General features: G+C 38.6%; 1 protein-coding gene across 2 annotated transcripts in view; it reads left to right on the top strand.

Moving 5' to 3' along the window:
* Nucleotides 1–25,113, top strand: part of ARHGAP20 (Rho GTPase activating protein 20) — a 128,425-nt gene that overhangs the window by 65,555 nt on the left and 37,757 nt on the right. The window contains exons 3-5 of one of the 2 annotated variants that reach the window (XM_043579280.1): nucleotides 11,844–12,008; nucleotides 20,450–20,599; nucleotides 24,417–24,518. In XM_043579280.1, the coding sequence (XP_043435215.1) occupies nucleotides 11,844–12,008; nucleotides 20,450–20,599; nucleotides 24,417–24,518 (417 nt within the window). The remainder of the gene's footprint in view (nucleotides 1–11,843; nucleotides 12,009–20,449; nucleotides 20,600–24,416; nucleotides 24,519–25,113) is intronic. The other variant, XM_043579281.1, reaches the window with a different exon arrangement.

Genomic DNA, 25,113 nt, shown 5'->3' with positions numbered 1-25,113 from the left:
TAAACTCAATACCTGTGTCTCTTTACTGTTTTAAAATATATATATATAGCATAACATTTGTTGACAGTAAATATTGTGTTGTACATAAAGCTTATTTTATGGTTTGGGTTTACTTTTGTTTGTAATTGGAAGGTATGTTAGAATTTGAATGCTTTAAAAGGTTAGTAACATCAACATGAGATTTCCCAGCATCTGCTTGCATGAAACACTTGAGATATATTAAGTCAGCCCTAACTCCCACAAACCACAGCATCTTTTTAATATGTTATTGTTTTTATTGTGCAGTAAGTAAGGTTTTAGTACAGTAAAATAAACATTCAAGTCACCTGGAAAGCTCAGTTACTTGAATTTTGGGTACTTTTATCAAAAGGAGACCAATGAGAATATTTTATTGCAGGCCAACAGCAGAGATGTACTTATTTAAGAATCATTTCACGTTATGGCATGGGACTTCTGAGCCTTTTTTTTTTTTTTTTTTTTTTTGGAATTATAATTACTGGTGTCCTTACCAATTGTTAAATCCTGTTTTCAAGGATTCAGTCATCTGTATGACTGAGTTTGGTGGACAGAGTTTGGTTCAGTCCCAGCAGTTGAATGAAACAGCATCCCAGGCTTTTTGGTAGTTATTCAGGTACCTTTTGTGTACAGAGTAGTTTTAAAACATACTCTTGTTTGTAAACTGAAATGCCTGTCAAAGAAAGTTCTGACATCTTTTCCTTATAACATACGAACTGATCCTTGACTTAAGTACCAATTTTATGAAAAGCTGCTAGTGTTTGATAGAATTTACTGCCACTGAGCACAAGAAAGCATGCTTTGCATTCTCAGAGGGAAAGTACTTTCTTAGTGCTGTGAGGGAGAAATTTCTGGAACATATGAAAATATCTGTTCTAATTATGAGATAGCTTATATGTTCGTTCAGTTTAGCTGTGTTATCTATTATAGTGAGAGCCTACTGTTGGAGCTTTGTGATAGTCCTCCCAACTAATGACCAAGACCGTTTTATAAGTATTTCCTTGGGTTTAGATACTTCTTTTGTGTGTTTTCAGTTTTATTTGATATCTTTTTAACTGTTTTCTTTCAAAAGTTGAATGTGCTTTTGGACAGGTTAGACAGTGACTGCAGAATCATCAATTACCAAACATCTGATGTTAACCAGACTGGAATCATTTCTTCATAAAATTATTCTTGACAGGGTCGCTGGAGGTAGCAGATAACTTAAGTCACTGCCTTTAGCTTACTGCATTGAGAACTTTATAATTCACAGGTATAATATGGTATTTCTTAATTTTCTAACTAGAAATTATCTGATGATATTTTTTAACTTTAGCATATCCAGAAATTGTAGATAGAACTGCCTTTATTCAGGTATGATTCTTTTGTTCTTTTCAGTGTACGATTGTATAATTATTGCCTGAATCAAACTAGTCAAGCCACTGGAGTGCCCAGTCAGCATATTGGTAACCTGGCTCATTGTTGAATCAGTAAACAAACTAACATATAAAGCATATCACATTGTAATCACTAGGCATATAAATCTCCTTGAGTAGCTTATAAATATGGTCAGCATTCTTATCTGATTCAAGATGGCCCAAACCAATTTTAGTTGGCAATTAAGATACACACTATTTTTAAGTCAATAGGCCACACAAGTGACTAAATTGGTTTCTCCAGTCCTTAGTTGGAATCTCTCTGTTCCTACTGATTATTTCATAATCAAGTAGATTTGTTCTCAAAGACTTGCCGTTTTCACTGGAGTGTTTGTAGTTCTAAAACTCAGGTTTTTCTCCACTCGGGCCTACATCATTGTGTATCATTTGTATGTAAACTGTTTTTTTTTTTTTAACTCTCAGAGTTGAAATGTGTGATCTTGTTCTCTCCTTCCTTGTAATGTCTTGTCAAGGACAAGACTTGTCAAGACTTTCCTAAGTGAATTCCTAATAGATGTTAAGCATCTTCTGTCAAGGCTCTAAAGAAGTTATGTAGTTCAGTCCCGTTTTTGGAAGGAATGTCTCTTTGCGTATGATCGTGTGCTGTTAGTATAACTGTTCATTAGTGTCCTTCTCAGTCCTTCACTCTCTCCTTCCATATTGCTGTTCTGTCTTTGCTTATGTAATGTTTATGTTTTCATTACTCTGTGTCTTTTTTAAGTTTTATTTCTTTATTTTGAGAGCGAGAGAGAGAGAATGCAAGTGGGGGAGGGATAGGGAGAGAGGCACAGAGAGAGAATCCCAGTCAGGCTCTGTGCTGTCAGTGCAGAGCCCGATGTGGACTTGAACTCACAAACAGTGAGATCATGACCTGAGCTGAAACCGAGAGTCAGATGCTGAACTGACTGAGCCATCAAGGCACCCCTCCTTGCTCTTTAAATATTAACACTGATGATGTAAGACTGCTGTTACACCACTTGTGCTGCATGTTCCAGTCAGCATTTTGGTAATTTAAAAGTTCTCCGTTGTGTATTTCTTGTTTTTAAGGCCTTGCTCACGCTATTTATCCAACCATTCGTTCATGTACTTACTCTACAAACCCTTGTCCTAGCTTAGTTCATTTTGATCCTGCCATTAACGTTATCACTAGGCTCCGTTCTATAATTCCAAGTCAGGATTCAAACTGTATAACATGAGCTACATGATGCGTCTCTAATGTTAATGTGAAGTGGACATGATCGCACATACTGCATACAGCCACATCATGTTAGAATCTGTATGCAGTTTTCTTTGGTAATTTGGATGTGATTTTTTTCCTAGATGATGACTATTGAAGTGTAATGGTGCTTTCCCATGTTTTATCCTATCAGTAAGACAGATTATTGCTTCAGACTAGGTTTCCTAAAGATGCGCTTTCAATGTTGACACATCTGAGATAGTCATGAGCGCCTGATGGTCGTATTTTTATTGCTGATTAAGATAAAATTTTGATGTCGATAGTGGTTTTGTGGCTTCATTTCAATAGTCATCTCTTTTTGTTCTGAAGTGTTTCTGGACTAATTTATTCTGTTAAGACTCACCAGGGTTACTTTCACACAGGCAATAATAGAGAGTTCCAACCTGAGATTCCATCAACCAGGCAGGGTTAACAGATGTCAGAACTTGAAAGCTAGGTTAATGAGTTGGGCTTCCTCTTTTGACAGTGCCCATGCCGTGTGTGATCATTGGCAGGTACGTTGGACAGACTGATTTGATGGAAGTTAGAAGCTGGTGGTATAGACTGAAGAAGGGAGAGCAAGGAAGTTAAGAGTTTGGTTAGGAGTTTGTTACAAACTGTAGGAGAGGGTGTGAGTATCTAGACTCAGAAGATTTTATTTTTAGTTTGAATATCCTTAGAAGGTAAGATGTGGTTCTATGTGGAGACCAAAGAGGGAAGAGTCAAAAGTATGGGCCCTTATGCATTGCTGATGGGAATGTATAATCATACAGCCACTGTGGAAAAGAGTTTGGCAGTTGCTCGATAATTTAAACATGGAATTGCTGTATGATCCAGAAGCTCCCTTCCTGGGTTTATACTCAAAAAAAGAAAAAACCTAAAAAAACAGATGTTCAAGTATAATATGTACATGAATTTTTAGAGCACCGCTATTCACAGTAGACATAAGGTGGAAACAGCCCTAATGAACATCAACTAATAACTAATGAATGGATAAATAAGTGTGATCCGTCCATACGATGGAATGTTATTCGTCAATATGAAGGAATGAAGTACCGATAGATGCTACAATGTGGATGAACCTGAAAAACATTATGCCAAGTGAAAGAGGCCAGTCACAAAAGGCCATGTGTCATATGATAGGAAATGTCTGGAACAGGCAAGTCCATGGAGACAGGAAGATGTTAGTCGCTGCCAGGGACTCACTAGAGTGGGGAACGGGCAGCGACTGCTTAATAGGCACAGGTGTTCCTTTGGGGATGATGAGGATAGTGAGAACTGGACAGTGGTGATGGCTGCACAACACTGTGAATATAGTAAATGCCACTGAATTATACCTTATTACAGTGGTTTAAATGATAACTTTTATTTTATGTGTGTTTTCCCGTAATTAAAAAAAAACTAAAAATTAAGCTATAAACATGTAAAGGAAAGTAACACTGGGACACAAATCACACAGATTTAAATTCTTTTAGGTCCCTGAGAGGTGCAGTAAACAGAGGGAGAAAAAGTGGAAAGAGAGGGAATGTGGTGAACTGGATATTCAGAACTAAATGTTTTTGAGGCCTCTGGGTGGGCCAAATAAAATACGATTGTGGGCTGTGGTTTTCAACCTCTGCTGCAAACGGAACTGAGCAAAAAATGATGGGTGATGTCAAGAACCTAGCTGACGGTTTAACTAGACTGAGAGTTTGACCAGAGGAGAGGATTGCTTATCCCATTTCTTCGCATTTAGCAGCAGGCCTAGCCGACACATACAGAGGCTTAGCAGACATTTGTTGGATGAAAAATAAAACTGAATAAATAAATAGAGTCTGGGTGCTAAGTTAGTATTTTTTTTCTTAGCTCTATCTCTGTCTCACCCCCATAACTAATTAATCACTTTGCAGATTTCAACAATGTGTATTTTTAATATCTCTCTAATATGTTTTTTTCCTGTATCTTCTGTCCTTTCCTCACTGCCAAATCTAGTCCATGACCTTTCTTGCCTTAGATCACTGCAGTGAATTCCTGAAAGTCTCCCTTCCTCTAAGCTTGCCCTCGTCTCTTTTCTTCAGGAAATTACAAGACACGATGTCTTGCTTGACACTTCTTAGTGCTTTCACATAAAGTCAAATGTGATAGAAACATCCAGTATGTGGCCCCTTCCTCATCCACTGCTGCTCCTCTTCAGGCCTGTGTCACCCATCTTCCTGAACTTCCCCCGGTCACTCGCAGCGTCCGGCACGTGTGCTGTGCTCTTTCTGCATAGCCTGCCCATCAGCCTTCATCCGTTCGTCCATCCTTTAAGACTGGTTCCTCCAAGAAACTTCTCTAAGCAGTCCAGTCTCACACAGGGGCTCTTATGGTTGCTCCTCTCGGTGCCCCCATACTATGAAGTTCTCTAGTGGCACTTACCAGTCTAGTTTATCATTGTTTACTTGTCTGATGTATCTGTAGCACTAACTCCCTGACTCTAAGGACCATGCCTATCTCCAGCACCTGGTCCATGGCAGGCACCCACCAAAGGCGACCCTTATCACTGTAATAATTAATTTGTCATGTGGTGATCATAGACGCAATACCTGTTGAATGAGAATATTTAAGAGGTACAAGGCAGGATATAAGTCCTAGATATCAGATAAGAGATACCAATGAAGAATTCAACTGAATAAAATTTTCATGGAAGAGATGGCATTTGGAATGAGTGGTGACCATGTGCTAGGCTTTGAGGTTATCAAGATCCTATCTAGTACTTGTCATCATAATCACTAATTAATTACCGGTTATAAACATAGAAATTTTCAAGAAGTATTCTGAATTTTAGTTTATTTTCTTCTGTGATTAAGGATGAAGCATGACCTCCTCTAAAACTGTACCTAAAAGTAAACTCACTTTTACAATGAGCCCTAGTAATAAGTATTAAGAGGTATTACGGTGACCCAAGTTTCATGAAAGCTATTATCTAATTTTAGTAAAAAAAATATCACTAAGGTTAAAAAATTCCTTTTTGCCTTTTAGAAATGGATTCACAAACCTATTTGAAAATGGAATGTTAATACATACGTAAGAAGCCGGCAGCAGGTTAATTCTTAGACTTAGCTTGTATTTGTTAGATCATTTTAGAGTTCTGTTAATTATAACTTGTAAATCCTAATCAGGCTATATTAAGAGGCTAAATAGAAGGTTACAGTCTTGCCCTCCTCCCCATTTCCATACTCTAAAAGACTAAAATAAACACATCTACATTGCACTCAGAATAAAAATAAACACTTCAGACTCACATAATTGAGAAATACATTTTTAAGTAGGAAACACTGATTAAGATTGTAGTTTTAAAAACACAAAGGTTATTTGTGCTTTTGTTTCCTTCTGGGACAGATTTTTTTCATTTTAAATTATGTGAGTACTGAGATGTTTATCTTTACCCTAGACTACTGCATAAATGTTGGTTGTATTTTTTTTCTTTTTAACCAACGCTTAGCTTGCTAAAGTCATGAGGTATCTTGTGCCATACTTATATGTGGATCTTCAAAATGACAGACTGCAGACGTGTACGTGGATAAATCCACACTGAAAAAGAAAAATATTTTAACTTCACTGTGGATTCTCCACACCACTGTCAAATCTACTTACTTGAAAGTATTATTGTAAGGTGGAAAATGAATTATTACATGTGAAAATCCTTCGGAGTTGCTTTAAAATGCAAAACATTTTTTTAGTTCCCTAATTAAATTTTGGTCTACACTAATCCCAAACAAACAGACAATTCTAATTCCCTAAGTGTTTCAGATTAGCCTTTATTTATAAGTATTTAAATGTTTTAGAACTAGGGCACCTGGGTATCTCAGTCGGGTAAGTGTCTGACTTAGACTCAGATCATGACCTCATGGTTCGTTGGTTCCGGCCACATTTGGGCTCTCTGCTGACAGCACAGAGCCTGCTTTGGATCCTCTGTCTCTCTCTCTCTCTCAAAAACAAATGGACATTTAAAAAAATAAATAAGTAAAACTAAATGTTTTAGAACTATTGTTTAAATCGGGGGTCATCAAACTATGACCCAGATAAGCAGATCACAGCGACACCTGTTGGTGTAGGTATTGTCTGTGGCTGATTCTGAGACACAATGGCAGAGTTGAGCCCACAAAGCCTAAACTATTTACTGTTGGAACCTTTGAGTAGTAGTTTGAACATCCCTATTTTCAGCCATACTGCTACCTAATGGTTTATAATTATAATTGAAAAGCAGTCAGTTATTAAACCTAAAACTAAAATGCCACAGGTGAGTTTTCTCCTGGAGAAGAGCTTCTGTCGGGCACTAACAGAACTACAGCTACGTAGAATGCGGTGTTAACCACCCCTTCATCTGTCCAGGGCTTGCTAGCCTTGTCCTTGCTCAATTCTCATAACAGCAAGTGAAGTTTCATTCTTTTTTTGTTGTAAACTTGAAAATCACTACATAATAGAGGATGATAAAAGATGCCATTATGTCTCCTCCCACTCCCCATCCCAAAAGAATTAGAAAGGATTTTTTTCTATGATGGTGAATATGGGCCTTTTCTCACTGCCTAATTTCAGTCTGTAATATTAAACATAGAAGCTTCCTTTTCCTTTTCTTTCAAAGGTCTTTGGTTTACTTGATTTGTTCCTCACACGTGTCTTTAAATTACACATGGTATGTGCTTAAATAGTAATCAGTGAGCATAATGGAATTCACTTCTTTGGAGAGGTAACGGTGGCCCGAAAATGGCAGGAAAAGATGGAATAGCTCTCAGAAGCTCACCTTACCTGAAATGTAGATATAGATGCTACTAATACTTACTTACTTTGAACACAGAGTTGTAGAATTTTCTAATGTTAGAACCAGAATGTGTTACAGGGTCTTGGAGCGCATTGGTTCTCAAACTTCGGTGTGCATTAGAATCATCTGAAGAACTTGCTAAAATACAGAATGCTGAGCCAACCCCCTCCCCCAAGCTTCTGTTTGAGTAAGTCTGAGGTGGTCCTGAGAGTTTGCATTTTTAAGAGGCCGATGCTGCTTGCCGACCTCACACTTTGAGGACAGCTGTAGCAGAGGAAGGGACGGCTGACCACTTGGACATTCTCTCAGAGCGTACTCGGGTTTTTAGTGTACCCAGGAGAGCTCAGGTGCCGTGAGCCACGCTGTCCCAACCCAAGAGATGTGGATAACCCAGAATCCCCACCTATGCTGGCCACCACATGGACCAGATACTCAGGATGACAGGACATGGCCTCTTCCACCTGATACTTTGATGGGAGACCCTGACAAATTCTTGTTCTCTGAGCTCCTTTTTAAAATTAGACTAATAAGGAAGTGTTTTTCAGTTCTCATTGCTATTTTTGTTATTACTGTTTTTTGGTTTTTATTTTATTTGAGTTCCAACTTGTTTCCCTGAGGCGACTCTCAAGTATGCTCATCCCTGTATTTATAAACTGTAGGTTAGGGTTGCTTGCTAACCATATCCATTATCTATTTCCTTCTCATCAGTAATCTTAATTCCACCTTTTGAGTACAGGTTTTTATACTTAGTCCCATATGCAAATTATAAAAACAGTTTAAGGGTCTTTCACTCCAACTGACTTTATTTTACAGATGAGGAAACTGAGGCAACCACATAACTCCCCATGTTACACTACTTAGCAGAAAAGCTTGGATTAGCCCACTTCTTCCCCCACCCCCATTAAGTCCTAAACTGCTGAGCTCAGTTACCATGGGTGGATGAGGGATGAGTCAACGTGAATGAAAGACTACATGGAATTTTTTTAAGTACATGTTTTGAAACCATGCTTACTTGTAAATCCCTTTCACTTAGCAGCTGTGTTTTTTAACTGCCCTGAACATCAGCTTCCAAATCTGTAAAATGAGGGATAATAACACCTGCCTTCAGGGCTGATTGTTTCTCAACTCTTCCTGCCTTTCCTCTTAAAGTCGCCTTCTAGGGTTTAGCTGCTAACAAATAACCAGAACCAGCCTTTAAGTCTTTACTTTTCATTCCTTAACTCCTCATGCCCCAGGCCACTTGAGTTCCGCAGAACCTTACTGTTCGTTCTCCTGGAACAGTTTTCTTGAAAGTCCTAATGAGCAACTGATTTTTTTTCCCAGACATCTTTTCAAGCTTCAGCCCATTATCCTTTCGACCAGTGTCAGCACCCCGGACCTCCTCTGCTTTTCATTCTTCTTCCTCTGCTACTTTTCACCAGCCTCCATCTCCTTCACAGATTCTCCTTTCCTCACCACCTCAAATCACCTCTTTTCTCAGGGAACTGTTTCTGCCTTTTTTTCTTTTCTTTCATATACTGTGCTCCTTCCCTAGGCAGTTCTAGCACTCCCATAGTATTATTTATGCACATGTCTTTGTATGATCACCAGTTCTACATCTCATTCTGACCCCTCTTCTGAGTGCTAGCTGTCTGCCGCATTTCCCCATGCCATCTGGTCCACTGATAATTTCAAACAAAGTTTATTTGAAACTGAGCTCAGTTCTTCTTCCCCAGCCTCGATAGACTTTCTCTCTTGTGTTCTTCATGTTTATACTTGCTAAAATGTATATGGAAAGACAAAGGACTCAGATTATCCAAAGCAATCTCAAAACAGAAAAAGTTGGTAGAGTTATACTACCTAATTTCATGATTTACTATAAAGATAAAATAGTAAGACGTTGTGTTTCTGGCATAAAAATTAACAAATAGATCAGTGGAACAGAACAGAGAGCCCAGAAATAGACCCATGCTTTATACTCATGTAATTTTTAACAGAGGTGCCAAAGCAATCCATAGAAGAAGAGTCTTTTGTGCACATAGTGCTGAATAATAAGGTATCCATATAGAAAAGCAAAATGAACCTTAGCCCCTGCCTTCTACTGTGAAGAAGTTATTTTGACATAGATCATATATTTAGAAGTAAAAACTAAAATTATACAGATTTTAGTGGAAAAAATTAGAGAGTATCTTTTATAACCACTTGGGAGTAGGTGAGGATTTCTTAGAAAGGTCACAAAGAATAAATACCATTCAAAAATGATAAATTAGACTTAATCAAAATTTTAAAACTACATCAAAAACGCAATTAAGAAAACGTACAGGCAACAGGCAAGGAAAAAAAAAATATTTGCAAAACATACCTGACAAAGGACTTTTATCCAGGATATGTAAAAAAAAATTCCTATAACTCATCCATAAAAAGATACCTAACCCAATTTTTCTAAATAGGCAAAATATTTGAAGATAATTCACAAATGAAGATGCACAAATGACCAAAAAGAACATGAGTCAACATCATTAGTCATCATAGAAGTGCAAATTAAAATCTTAATGAGATGCTACTATGTATCCACTGGAATGGCCAAAATTTGAAAGAGTGACAACACCACATGTTGGCAAGGCTGTGGAGCAACCGGCCTCTCCGGAAATATTCTTGGCAATAAAAATTGGGGTGACCACTTTGGAAAACTGGCACTTTTTTCTAAAATTAAACATCCACCGGGGCACCTGGTGGCCCAGTCAGTTAAGCATCCGACTTTGGCTCAGGTCATGATCTCACAGTTTGTGAGTTTGAGCCCCACATTGGGCTCTGTGCTGCCAGCTCAGAGCTCGGGGCCTGCTTCGGATTCTGTGTCTCCCTCTCTCTCTGCCCCTCCCCTGCTCGTGCTGTCTCACGCTCGCTCTCTCGCTCTCTCTCAAAAATAAATAAAAACATTAATAAAATTTGTTTAATTAAACATCTACCTACTCTGTGACCCAACAATTCCATTCTGAGGTATTTATTCAAAAGAAATTAAAACATAGGTCACAAAAAGACCAGGACAATGTTTAATTTATATAATAGCTGAAAACTGGAAAGAGTCCAGGTCTGTCAATAGGAGAATGGGTAAACAAACTTTGATATATTTATGTCATGGAATACTATTCAACCATATTAAAGCAATAGATTACTGGTTAATGTAAAAAAAGTATGCTAACTAAAAAATATCTTACACAAAGAAGTACATCTGGTAGCTCCATGTGAAATTGCAGAACAGGCAAAACTCATCTTCATTGGGGAAAAAAAAATGTCATAATAGTGGTTGCCTTGAGGGTGATGGGGTGGGGATAGACTGTTGTAAGGAATTTGTGAGACTTTGGGGCTAAACAAGGAAAAAGATCTCATTGGGCAGGGTTGCATCAGAAAGGAAGCCCCTCATAACATGCGACTGTCTTGAGGTTTGGGGCCTAAAGACCACCAACAAGAAGGAGAGGAGGGCAAAGGAGCTCCTGAGGTGGTGGAGACCATAGAGTGTCTCTGGGGATTCCTTGTCCAGGGATGCAGGTCCCTGGTGCAGCAGGGAATCTCTGGGTCAGAGAACTCTGAAGGGAAGTCTTAGAGTCTTAGAATCATTAGACTCTATCTTACCAAGGCTAGCCAATATTGGGTGTAGTTATGTGGCATATGCAAAGCAGGCAAGCTACAAGTGGCTAAGAATCTGCTTGTTTGGGCTATTTTTAAAATCATCAAGTGTATAAAAATTTCAGTTTGGTGCCAGTAGACTTTTGAGCTGATGGGTCTCAGCCTGCAGTGAAGAAATAAACAACCCAAAAGCCAATACATAGAAGCCATCTTCAGTTAATATATAAAACATCTGAGAAGGCACAAGAGGAAATATTTTGGTGTGATGATAACGTTCTCATCTTGGTAAGGTTTAGACTATACAGGTGAATACATTCGTCAGAACTCAGTGAATATACACCTAAGGTTTGTGCATTTCATTGTGCATTCATGTTTTTTAAATTGTTAGTAAATGTTGAACCCTAGTCAGTGACCTCCATGCCAGAGTACTTACGGAGAGACATACTGCTGTGTTCAGTTAACACTGAAAGGCCAAAAATGGAACGGATTATTAAACAGATAGAAGGATGGGTAGTTCGATGGATGCATGATAAAGCAGGTGCAGTAAATTTTCATGGTAGAATCTAGGTTGGGGGTATATTATACAACTTACACTTTGCTTTATGTTTGAAAAATTTTCATAATGAAATGTAAAAGACCACTGTGTTAGAGAGAGACTGAGGGACGAGTTAGGAAACTATGTCATGGCATTAAAAAGATACAGAGAGCTTTATTTATTTATTTATTTTTTGACAACCAGAGGCTATAATTTTATAGAACTCCATCCTATATTTGATCATTTGACTAAAGATCTGTGGTGTTTGATCTGTGACAGGGAAAGCCCTTCTGCCAGCGTGGACACGTGTACATTTCTCTCATCGTTCGTGTGCTCCAGTAGGACCTTGCTAATTGATGGCCGGGTAGAACTCAAAAGAGGCCTGCAGAGACAGGAGCGGCATCTTTTCCTGTTCAATGATCTGTTTGTTGTGGCCAAAATCAAGTAAGTACACCGTGAGCTCTCTCCCAGTTACCCTTATACAATTGCATTCCCACTAACAGGGTAGCCTTTCCGTCCAGTGCTCACTGTAAAGAATGTCTGGCTTCTGTTACCAGAGCTAATATTTGAAGTAACTTTTATGGGTTTTTTTTTGTTTTATTTTTGCAAAGAAAAAGTTTCGGTTGTTTATTCATTCAACAAGTGTTCATTTTAGGCCCCACTCAGTGCCATGTTCTGAACACATACAGGGAATACGGTGAAGAATGGGACAGGTATGGTCCCTGCGTTTTTGGCGCTTTTGTTCTAATACGTGGAGGAGTTGCAGATTGTGGTTAGTGCTGTGAAGAAAATAGGGTGCTGGGTGAGGTAAAATACAGGATATATGTTGGTAGGTACAGTCGGGGGAAAAACCATCTAGGGCTGAAAAGCAACCAGCCATTCAGGTGGTAGAAGGAGGAGCATTCTGGGAGAGGCAAGAGCAGGGGGTGGGAAGAGCTTGGCCCCTTGTCGGAGCTAAAGAAAAGCTGAGCATCATGGGCAGGAGACTGTGAACTGAGATTGGAGAAATCGATGAGGACCAGGTTATCGGGACCCTCTTGGGCTGTATTAATGATCTATTCCCATGTAACAAGTCACCCAAAACCTGTTTATACCTGCACACATCTCGGACTCAGGAAGACTCACGTCATCCTTAGCACTCTCCTACTGAGGAGGGGCTTGGCTGGTGGTTCTGGCTCAAAGTCCCCTTGAGGTCGCAGTCAAGCTGTTGACCAGGCTAGAATCATCTGACATCCTGATGGCAGCTGGCGAATCCACTTCCCCACTCGCTCGTGTGGGCGCTGGCAGGCCTCAGTTCCTCCCTGGCTGTTGGCCAGACTCTGCAGGTTCTGGCCACGTGGGTGTCTCCACAGGGCTGCTCGTAACAGGGTATCGCTTCCTTCAAAGGAGGGCGGGACACAGTGTAAGCACGTGAGAGAACACCCAAACTAGAAGCCACGGTCTTTCATAACCCGATCCTGGAAGTGGTGTGCTGTCATTTCGGACGTGCTGTTGGCCACACAGACCCACGGGAGTGCAGCATGGAAGATACCCGTGCGACGGTGTGGATGCCAGGAAGCCAGGATCACTGGCGGCCTCTCGGAGGCCAGCTGCAACAGAGGCTGTGATAAGGAGTTTGGGTTTATTCTAAGGGATTTCAGTTAGAGGAGTTCATATTTTTAAGCTATTGTTTCTGAAAAGGCACCTGGGTGGCTCAGTCCGTTAAGCATCCGACTCTCGGTTTAGCTCAGGTCATGATTTGTGAGTTGGAGCCCCGTGTTGGGCTCCACACTGGCAGTGTGGAGCCTGCTTGGGATGTATTCTCTCTCTCTCTCTGTCTCTCCCCCTCTCTCCCTCCCTCATTGTCTCCCTCTCTAAAAATAAATAAACTTAATTTAAAAAAAAAAAAAAAGATCTTGTTTCTGGCTGTGATAGGTAACGGGTTAGAGGGTAAGCCTGAGAAGAGAAGCAAGCAGACTGGACAGGAGGTTATAATAGTCCTGATGAAACGTAGTGAGGGTTTATGTGGGGAAGTGGCACTTAAATGAAGGATACACACATACTTGGAATGTATGTCACAGGTAGCCAGAAGAATTGACTTTCTGCTCAATACTCAGTGCCCCTGCGACCTGGTGGTTGCTCCTTGCTCCATCCTCCATTCTCATTGTTTACCGAACCTAATAAAAGATCAGAGTGTTTCAGTAAATCCAGTAACATTAACAAGATTTTAGTCACCAGAGAACAGTAAATACTTTTTTCTACTATTGTCACTCGCACACCTAAGTTACGCCATGTCGTAAAGAAGACGTGGACAAGGCTCAATACTAATTTTGCAAAGCAGTGTATTTACTCTGAGTGGTGCTAACAACAATAGAGACCTCACATTTATTTGGATCTTATTGTATAATAGGGATTTTTCTAGAGACTTTAACCTGTATAACTGTTCTGTCAGGCAGATGCTATTTTTTTCTTTTTAAAGAAGAAATTGATACTCAGAGAAGTTAAGTGACTTCAGCAAGATCACGGTTAGTAATTAGTTGAGCCCACATTTGAACCTAGGTCTGTGCTTTTTTTTTTTTTTTTTTTAAGTAGGCTCCACATCCAGCATGGAACCTAATGCACGGCTCACACCCACAAACCTGAGATCTAGACCCGAGTTTCGAGTCAGACACTTAACCGACTGAGCCACCCAGATGCCCCCAGAGTGCTTTTAACCAGTATGTGTTCTGCTGTCTGGCTAGAATGCTTAGTGAACCATTGATATTTTCTTTTGAAAGTTAGAGGCAAGGATAAAGATAAGAAAACTGTTTCGGAATGTGCTTCAGAATGTATTTTTTTATTATTACGGGAAGAACACTTAACAGGAAATCCTCTTAACAAATGTTTAAGTGTACAAGACCGTATTGTGAACTAATAGGCACAGTGTTGTATAGCAGATCTCTAGAATGTATTCATCTTGCATAATTGAAACTTTATACTTATTAATTAGCAAAACTCTTCATTTTCTCTCTCCCCTTAGCCCTTGGCAACCAACATTCCACTCTGATTCTATGGGTTTGACTATTTTATATACCTCATGTAAGTGGCATCACACAGTATTTGTACTTCTGTGACTGGTTTATTTCATTAGCACAATGTCTGCTAGGTTAATGCGCATTGTTGCATATTGCAGGATTTCCTTCTTTTTAAAGTCTGCTGAATAATATTCCATTGTATGTATATACCACATTTTGTTTATCCATTCATTTACCAGTGGACATTTAGGCTCTTTCCACACCTTGGCTATTGTAAATAGTGCAGCACTGAACATGAGTGTTAATATTTCTTCAACATCTTGATTTCACTTCTTTGATAAATACCTAGAAGTGGGATTTCTGGATCTGCTTTTATTTTTTTTGAGGAACCTCCATACTGTTTTCCATAGTGGCCGCACTATTTTACATTCCCACCAACAATGCACAAGGGTTGGAGTGTCTCCATGTCCTTACCGACACTCGTCTTTTTGTCGTTTTCGTTTGTTTTGGTTTTTTGGTTTCTTTTTTTTTAAATAAAAGCCCTCCTGACCAGCAGTAGCTCAGGTCTTAACAAAATTAGTAACGTTGAAATCTTACCACATATTTTTTATGATGACAGAAGAATGAAACTCAAAATCAGCAAAGGTTAAAACATATTTTGAATACAAGTAATGCCTACAGATGTCGTTTTGGAAGTGGATTTGTTGTTATAGATAGCAATATAGCAATGTAGAGAAAGGAAAGTCTGTCCATGGAAGCCTCTGTATTAGGTCCATTCGAAGCTATGTGCTGTCGAATGAGGAACAAATCATTATTTTTTTAATGTACATTAGTTGCCGTTTCGTTACATAAAATGTATTGGATGGGTTCTGTATGCTAGATACTCTAACAGGGTCACAAAGATCTTATTACCTTTTCCTAACAATCCTGCAAGATAAGAGTTGTTTTAGGTCATGAATACTGAGACTCAGGGGGGTTTGTCCCAAAGTCATGTAACAGGAGTTGTGGTGGACTGGGATTTTAATCTAGGCCTTATTTCCAGTGGGTGGCCCTTTGTACTGTTCCCCATTTTACTCAATATGTGCATGGTTTTGTGCTCAGCCTGCAGAGAGATAAGCAAACAACAAAAACCTATTACAGTAATCCATTTCCTATACTTTAGGATCTTAGAGACTATTTACTTATAGCATGTATTCAATTCTTGTGAAGGAAAGTATTTTCCTTCACCTTTTTTGGATGTTTTTTCCTCAACAATTATGATAATATTTAGAGTAGAAGACTTGTTTTCTTACCTGTCACTTACTGTTCTGGTTATTGCTAATGTAGACATTATGTGGTTTTATGTAACCTATATAGTGTTTTGCTGAAAAAAATTTTATATAGTTTCTTTACCACTAGAAAATTGCTGTTTTAAATTTTTTTTTTCAACATTTATTTATTTTTGGGACAGAGAGAGAGAGAGAGCATGAACGGGGGAGGGGCAGAGAGAGAGGGAGACACAGAATCAGAAACAGGCTCCAGGCTCCGAGCCATCAGCCCAGAGCCCGACGCGGGGCCCGAACTCACGGACCGCGAGATCGTGACCTGGCTGAAGTCGGACGCTTAACCGACTGCGCCACCCAGGCGCCCCGAAAATTGCTGTTTTAAATATACTGCCAAATCTGTGCCCATCATCTACTTGTATAGCTGACTTTTTATTTTGATTGTCCTTTTCTCGCATAAGATATACACCATGTTTTTTCACCTACTGCTTTTGGGATACCTGTTTGTGTCTACCTAAATGTTTTTATTAAGTGACAAAATCTAGTAACAGTTGATTTAATTCTGTTTTTATTTAAGAGAGTCAATTCATGAAAGATTATTTTAAGTACTTTCTACATTTATTGAGGATATTAAAAAGTGTGAGTGATCGAAGTTAATTTGGGGTGAGGGGCATGAGCCCAAGACCCTTGCCATAGAGAGGACATAAGGATTTGAGAAGATAATCATGATTTGTGAATACTGCCACCTTGCAGAAATTCTGACCACAATTTATCATTATATGGTCATTCTCGTAGATAACATTTGATATATTCACAGATCCTTCTTAATAAAAACTTAATACTTTTTCCTGAAATAAATGGCAACCAAGAAGAACCAGCCCCTGTAATACCAGATCTCTGCCACTTTTTACCCTGTGACAGAAGATGGGGTTATACCCTCAATCAATTCATTTGTTGAAATGATAGGAGTTACTTAGTGCTTAGTAAACAAATTCACTACCTCAAGTTCAATACTACTTCAGCTCATCTTCAGGCTCCATTTGGGAACTGCTTTCGGCCCTTAGGTTGATGCTGTAGAAATAAGTTCAGGTGGGGTAACTAGTTGACCAGCTGTTCCGTATTTATTTATATTTATTTAGTGAAACTAAGTGATTTTAGTGAATGCAATAATACAAATTGTTTTTCATTTTTGTACTTTTACTGGCTAAGGTATTTTATTCACTTTATGCTGAATGTTGACAATGTTTACCTAAAATTACCTTGACTTTGTGGTCGTTCTTTTCCATACTCAATTAGAACAAGTATTAAAACTGAATGGGACCTTAGGGACTACTTTCATATTCCTTCCAAAGCTAAATAAAAAGCTATTTTTCTGATAGAATTATGGCTTTCCATCTTTTAAGACAGTGCTTAAAAACTTTAAAGTATTTAGAAGGAAGTTAATGTTCCATTAATAACTATAGAGCAGCCATTTGGAATGTACTAAAAGGAAGTGACTAGGTACTTTGTACCTTCCTAAGCCATAGCTTTTCTCATATTAATTTCCTATATAAATAGGGAAATAATGATGTGTTCTATTTAGGTCACAAAGATGATGAGAAAAAAAAGTTCTGATCATGTATTCATTATCAGTAGAATTATCATCAGATTCTTGTGGAATATACCATGTTCTCTACCCCAAAGCGTATTTAGTAAAACATCTCCATCTTAGACTGGAGGGGCATCTCCCTAGAATCCTGTGTATTTCAGCAGTTTACTGGCATTCCTTCTAGTACAAAGACTGGAGCACAGAAAAACAAGGACATACATCTCTCATCTTATTAAATTTGTAGTAAGGGACTACACTGTGGAAATAAAGAATTGCTTTTTGGGTTGTTACTTTGTAAATTTTATTAGAATAGTCTGATACTATTGGAAATTGAGAGTGAAAATTTTGAAGAAACACACTATGACCCCAGAACTATCCATCTTAATATAAAAATTTTATTTAATACAGGTTTTAAATATTTTGAAACTACTCCATTTATCTTTGCAGACATGAGTGGGTATGAGATTCCTCTCCACCTCTGTAGTGACAGTCCCATCAGAAAACCATGGAGGTACAGAGAGATAAAAAACAGGCTGAAGATAGAAAAGCTGAAGGGAACTTCATGGTAAAATACTTGCATCCAGATGCTTTATTTATAAGACTGACAACATCCAGGGCTTTTTATAAATACATAGTTAAGAGCATTAAATTAGCTAGAAAGTCAACACTGCTCAAGTTCAGATTCAAGCTGTGTGACTTTTGGCAAGTTACTTAGCTAAATCTCTCCATAACTCCTTTTCCTTATCTGTAAACTGTTTGAGGATTAAACTAATAATATGTGTAAAGTGTTTACCACAATGACTGGATGGCAAATGGGAAATTCTCAGTAAATAATAGCTAGTAGAATGGAAGTGATTGTTTACACTTTTAGGCAACTTCTTATTTTTTGTATCAGAAGGTAGGTAATCTTGGCACTTTATTGATTTAGGGGAAAAAATCATCGCAATGACTTTTCTTCAGGGCCGTAAATGTGAACAGCTCCCACCTGGTATCTGAAGTATCTGATATAGAGAGAGACCTGCATTAGAAAACACAAACTGTGTGACAAGAGATACGGAAACATACCTTTCTTTGAAAAACATGTGTACTTTCATGTTTTTAGATTACCTAAATAGTCGCTCTCAAAAAATAATATTTTTTAAAAAGGAAATAAAATTTTATCTTCGGTGTCTGTTTGATTTTTAAAAATCCAAAGTTTTGGGGACTGCCTGGGTGGCTCGGTTGCTTAAGCGTCCGACTTCGGCTCAGGTCATGATCTCACGGTTCATGAGTTCAAGCCCTGCGTCGGGCTCTGTGCTGACAGCTCAGAGCCTGGAGCCTGCTTTGGATTCTGCATCTTCCTCCCTGTCTCTGCCCCACCCCCGCTTGCACTCTGTCTCTCAAAAATAAATAATCCAAAGATTTGTAGCAACGGGATGAAAAAAATATTGAAATGAAATATAGAAAAACGCTATTATGCCACAAGGTGCTTTTCTGTTACACTTACAGTGAGTGTGCCCCACAGGAAGTATAAATGAAGCTTTGAATCTAGGTTATCCTTCGTGCGTAGTTCCTGCAAGATCCTTTTTCATTTCATAAATCCGACTGAAGAGTTTTGGCTTTAAATATTCCATGGAGGAGTTTTAGGAATACTGCCATATGAAGTGTCTTTGATTTCATGTCAGTTTTTTTCTGTTTCCACAAATGGCTCTGAGTGATAGGAAGTGTCCAAGTTTCCCTAAGCATTCTCTTTATCTTTCCCAGTGCCTTCTAACTAAGTCTCAGGTCCATTATGAGCATGAAATCTGTGAATTTAGGTCAAGAGATAATGGTGGTTTCAATATTAGGTTCTAAGGAAGATTAGGTAGGAATTGTCAAAAAGCGATTTCATTGCTAACTTAAAGTAGATTACCTTCTGGGTCCTTGGAGATAAATATTAATTGTGTTAACTCCACTTAAGTGTAGTACTTCCTGCCTTTTTTTTTTTCCAGTTTAGTTAAGGGTCTGTTTTTAGCTAGAGTTTTTCAATTTTAGCCAGAATACAAGGGGAAATGATATGAACAAACTTTTAAGAAAGGAAATTTAGGGGCACCTGAGTGGTTCAGTTGGTTGAGTATCCAACTCTTGACTTCAGCTCCGTCCTTGATCCCAGGGTCATGGAATCGAGCCCCATGTTGGGCTCTGCGCTGTGCATGGGGCTTGCTTGTGATTCTCTCTCTGTCTCCCCTGCTGCCTCTCTCCCCTGGTCATTCTCTTGCTCTCTAAAAGAAAAAAAACTTTTTTAATTTTTTAATGTTTATTCTTTTTTGAGAGACAGAGAGCTTGAGTGAGAGAGGGTTAGATAGAGAGAGGGAGACAGAATCTAAAGCAGGTTCTAGGCTCTGAGCGGTCAGCACAGAGCCCAATACTGGGCTTGAACTCCAGAACCACGATATCATGACCTGAGCTGAAGTCAGACACCTAACTGACTGAGCCACCCAGGCATCCCAGAAAAAACATTTTTTTAAAGAAATTTAACTAACCTTTGCTTGTAAAGACTAGAAAAACTTGTAACCATTCAGTTGGAAATATGCTGAAAATTCCTCTAATTCCAGATTATAATTTTTATGTGCATCTCTCTCTCTTAAGGTGAAAATTTTATAAGTATTTTAATAAGTAATGTGTATTTTAACCTTTTGTTCATCCACTCAAATCTTTTTGGAAGTAAGGAAGTTATAAATAATAAGTGCATTAATTTTTTAGTACAGCAGTAAATTTAAAATTAGATTTTTGATCCAAATGTAATGCTCAACTTAGAAAAAAAATATAGATAGCTTATGGCCGTTTGCTGCCCATAAATGCAGGCATAAGGACTAATACAACACATGTTTCCAGAGCCTTTGGGGTCACAGGTAATCAGCCATCTTACAGTCTCCTGCTGTAAGCACTGAAGTCACAAACAGTGAATAAGACACTCTTTGCCTATGATTAGTGGAAACTGTCCTCTTGTCACAAGTACAGGAGCTCTCATAAAATTTAGGAAACAAAACAACAAGAAGTCCTGTGTGGTTTTTATCTTTCTAGATATAACAACAACTTTAAGATAAAAAATAAAATTAAATTAAGTGACATGTGGACAGCAAGCTGTGTGGACGAAGTGGGAGAAGGCAACACCAATGCCCTGAAATCGTTTGTCTTGGGCTGGCCCACGGTGAACTTCGTGGCCACTTTCAGGTAAGAACCATAGCGTCTGCTGTATTTACATGTTAAATGCAGTCAACTAGGTAATTTCTAGGATGAAAAATAAAAAGTTAATCCAATTTTGTTCTATTGATTTTTCAAAGGGAAATATTTTATTCTGATTTATTCTGAAGTCATCTTTTGACATGCCTCCAGTAAAGACACTCGTATGCCTTGTATTTCTCCCCAAGAGCTTCTTATTAAAATATGTGGAGAGTAATGGTAAATAGTGAGAACACTGGAGTCCTCTATCTTGGTTTGACCAGTGATTTTTAGAGGGGCTCTGCTGAAAGACCTCGGGCTGTGGGAGAGGAATAGAGGCTCACGCAGAGACCGCACTCTCCAACCTCCCCTTTGCTCATGTTCAGGTATTGTTTTACATAGTGAGCTTTTGACTTGATCTTTTCAACCCACTGAAACAGACTTTTACTGAAAAATTGCATAGAATCGTCCATTTAAGCTTGAATAACTTTTATACTCCCAGATTTTCTAACTAAATAGTTTTTAATGATAGAAATAAAATTAACGTTGTGAAATAATGGGGGTACCTGAACTGTACAATCAGGTTCTGATTTGGCATAGAGATGTGACAATCAAAAATGAATTCATGACCCAAGAAGTAAAAGTTAGTTTCCTAAGACTCACCCTGTGACTGGGATGGGGATGGAGAATGTATAAATAGAGAATCTTTGTACTCTCAACCCGAATGTGCCACGTTGGCACTTCTCAGTTCCAGGTGAGCATACCAAACCTCACACCTGTGATTTTGAACAGCTGCACCCTCATGTCCGGTATTTGTTTTACACTTAAAGTATTGGGCTCATCACATGCACACGTTTTTCTCTTGGTCTCTTCTCTCCCCTCTACCACCAGACACGTCAGGTATCATCCTAAAGCCAAATAACTCAAAATTTCCAAGCTGTTAATCTTCTAATAAAAAACAGGCATGTAGGGGCGCCTGGGTGGCGCAGTCGGTTAAGCGTCCGACTTCAGCCAGGTCACGATCTCGCAGTCCGTGAGTTCGAGCCCCGCGTCAGGCTCTGGGCTGATGGCTCAGAGCCTGGAGCCTGTTTCCGATTCTGTGTCTCCCTCTCTCTCTGCCCCTCCCCCATTCATGCTCTGTCTCTCTCTGTCCCAAAAATAAAATAAATGTTGAAAAAAAAAATTAAAAAAAAATAACAGGCATGTCATTAAGTTCTATTATGCATTATTGGCCTACCACAAGATTTTAAGAACTTACTTGGAAGAAACATGTGTCTATATCATTGTCTGCATATCTTCTTTTCCATGACAGATTTCTCTAGATAGTATCATTTTCCGTTGCCTAATCTCCTTGGAGTTACAGGTGAAAGGAAGGGATTTCTAGAGAGGGACAAGACTACATGAGGTCTTTAATTAAGAGGTTTTTATGAAACTTGTTATAAGAAGAAGTACAGATGTATAAACAAGTTTTACATACGTTGTATTCTTCAAAAAGTATAGTACCTTACCCAGAAAGATTAAGGTTAACATGACTAATGATGTCATGTGCCCCTTGATAGAATGTGATGAGAAGAGCAGGTCACCGTTGTATTATCCTCGTCAAAACCCATAGTCCCAGTCCAAGCATGAGATGAACATCAAACAAGCCCAGATTGAAGGATATTCTGTAGGTTAAGCTGACCAGCACTCCTCCAGATTATCACAGCAAAAAACAAAAACAAACCAAAAAAAACAAAACAGGAAAAACTGTCATAGACCAGTCACTAAGGAGATGTGATAACTAAATGCAATGTGTTATCCTGGTTTGGGTCCCAGAACAGAAAAAGGACATTAATGGAAAAACTGGTAAAATCTGAATAGTCAAGAACTTAGTTAATAGTAATATACCAGTAATAGTTTCTTAGTTTGACAAGTGTGCATCAACTTTAGGAAACTGAAACTGGTGAGAGGTATACAAGGACCCTCTGTACTATCGCAGCAACTTTTCTGAAAGTCTAAACTTATTTCAAGTTTAAAATAGTATTTAAAATTAAAAAAAGTTGTGTTGACGAGTTCTGTCCCTGATACAGCAGACAGAGTGAGGTCTTAATAGACTGACCACCATACAGATAACAACTTTAAACTCTGAATAAAATACAGACAACAACCACCTAAAGGGTCTGGCAAGTGAACAAAAGTTGGCAGATTTTGGAGAGGAATTGAAACTTGGAAGGAGGCACCAGCATTGGGTGAGTTTCCTATGTTTAACGCATTGGCCTAAGGGCAGGCTACAGTCATGTCATGGTGCAGGGCAACTAAACTGACAGAAACCCCCAGTCTTTCTGGCTGAACAACCAGAATAAGAGCCTGAGTCAGCCACAGCCACAAGATCGTGAGGGAAGGAGTCTCAAAAAGGATGGTATCAGAGAAGGGAAGGCTCACATTTTGCGGACAGACTCTACCCAAGTCTCTGACTGATTGCTGAACCAACATGCGTGGAAGAGACTCAAAACAGCTTGAATCTGAGGATCAAAGAATGGAACCAAGGTTCTGTTCACCACAAGTAAGATAGAATTTGCAGCTTCAGTCTAATCATGTTAGTTACCTGTTAATAACAAAAACACCAATACTCTTTTGCAAATATAACAGCACTCAGAGTCTCTAAAACAAAATATTCATAATGTCTAGAATACAGTATAAAATTTCTTGACATACAAAGAATCAGAAAAGGGAAAAGATAACCAATAGAGGCCAATCCTGAGATGATCCATATGTTGGAATTGCCCAAAAAGAACTTTAAAGCAACTTTTATATTGTGCTCTCTAAGGAAAAAAGCCAAGTGAAATGAACGAAAATATTTCTCAACAGTGAAAGAGAAAATATAAAAAAGAGCCAAATGAAAATTTTAGAACTGAAAAACCGCAATATCTTATAGTTACAGAATAGAAATGAAAGGGGAAAGAGTCAGTGAATTTGAGGATACATTGATACAAATTGTCCAATGTGCAGAACAGAGAAAACAAACACATTTTTTAATGAAAAATGCACCAGAAACTTGTTAGAAAATACCAGAAGATATAATACACATGTAATTGCAACTCAGGAAAAGGAGAGAAGGGAAATGGGACCAAACAAATAGTTGAAGAAATAATGGTTTGGAAACATTCCAAATTTTGTGAAAGATACAAATGTACAGAATCATTGAACCCCAAACAGGAATATGAAGGGAATTTCACTTAGTTATGTTATATAGACAAACTGCTATAAACCAAAGATGAGAGGAAATCTTAACAGCAGCCAGAGAAAAACAGCACATTACATTTAGGGGAGCAGTGATTTGCACCACTGTGGTTTTTTCATCAGAAACTTGGGCAATTTCAGAAGACAGTGGAATGGAAATGGAAAACTCTCAAACTAGAATACTATGTTCAGCAAAAATATCCTTCAGAAATGAAGGTAAAATAGATTTTTTTTAACTCTAAAAATTTATTCCAGCAGAACTTTGTTCCAAAAAAAAAAAAAAATGCTGACAGAAGTTTTTCAGCCCGAAGTGAAATGATATTGGAGGGAAGCTTGGATCTTTAGGAAGGGTTGAAGAATGCCAGAAATGGTATATATCAAATAAATATTAAGAAAAATCTAGGTCATGATCAGTTTAAAATACCATCAGGCTAGCAGCTCAAGAAGCATTCTCTCCTAGCCAGTCACTATAACGTCTGTAAAGAAACAAAAAGGTAAAGACTGATAGTTTTGAAATCTAGGACTGACAACTGCCAGAATCAGTGAGGAATTCCCAGTTGTGTCAAGTTAGGGGAAGAGCCAACACTGAACTTTTCATGCTTTACCTTAGGAAACAGAGTACATCATCACATCTCAAAAAAGACCAGAAGGAATTTCATATCTCTTGTACCCTGATCCTCAAACCTAGGATCTATATCTACCAGAAAAACAGGTACCGTGCCTTGATATTACAGATAACTACACAGTAATGAGAACATTATTCAAAAGACACAGGAAGTACTTAAATCTGACATGGAGCTATCTGTCAGAAGAATCAGAGGAAGAATATTTTAACTTAAGCACCTAGTATGGATCTCAATCTATAAACTCAGGTAGTCAAGAAAAGCCTGTTTATTTATAGATCAAATTAAAACTCACCCTGAGCCTCCACTTGCCAGACTGTTAGGAAATCAAATTTTCTTCTTTACTGGAACCCTGTTTTCTTAGAGTAGAACCAGAATGCAGGAGGTTTCTGTGATGTCTTCCAAACAGATGTCTTCCAAAGATGACCTTTGGTCTGTTGTGGTCACTGCTGACATTATCTTTTTCTGTGCCCAGAGTTGTCCTTTACATTCAGAGATGCTCTGACTCCTTGCCGCGTGTGGGATGCAGCTGTTTTCACGGATATAAAAACTTAGGAACAGGCCTCCCCAGTTACTGCCAGCAGTCATTTCCTGTGGGGTCTTTCTCTTTCTTGAGGCACCTCAACCAAATAACATCTGGGTCCCTGTGCACTCCCAAGGATAACAGAGTCTGTCCCCTCCCAA

The sequence above is a fragment of the Prionailurus bengalensis genome, chromosome D1 (genome assembly GCF_016509475.1).
Source record: "Prionailurus bengalensis isolate Pbe53 chromosome D1, Fcat_Pben_1.1_paternal_pri, whole genome shotgun sequence".
Classification (NCBI taxonomy): Eukaryota; Metazoa; Chordata; class Mammalia; order Carnivora; family Felidae; genus Prionailurus; species Prionailurus bengalensis.
This window is presented reverse-complemented; position numbering and strand designations above follow the sequence as displayed.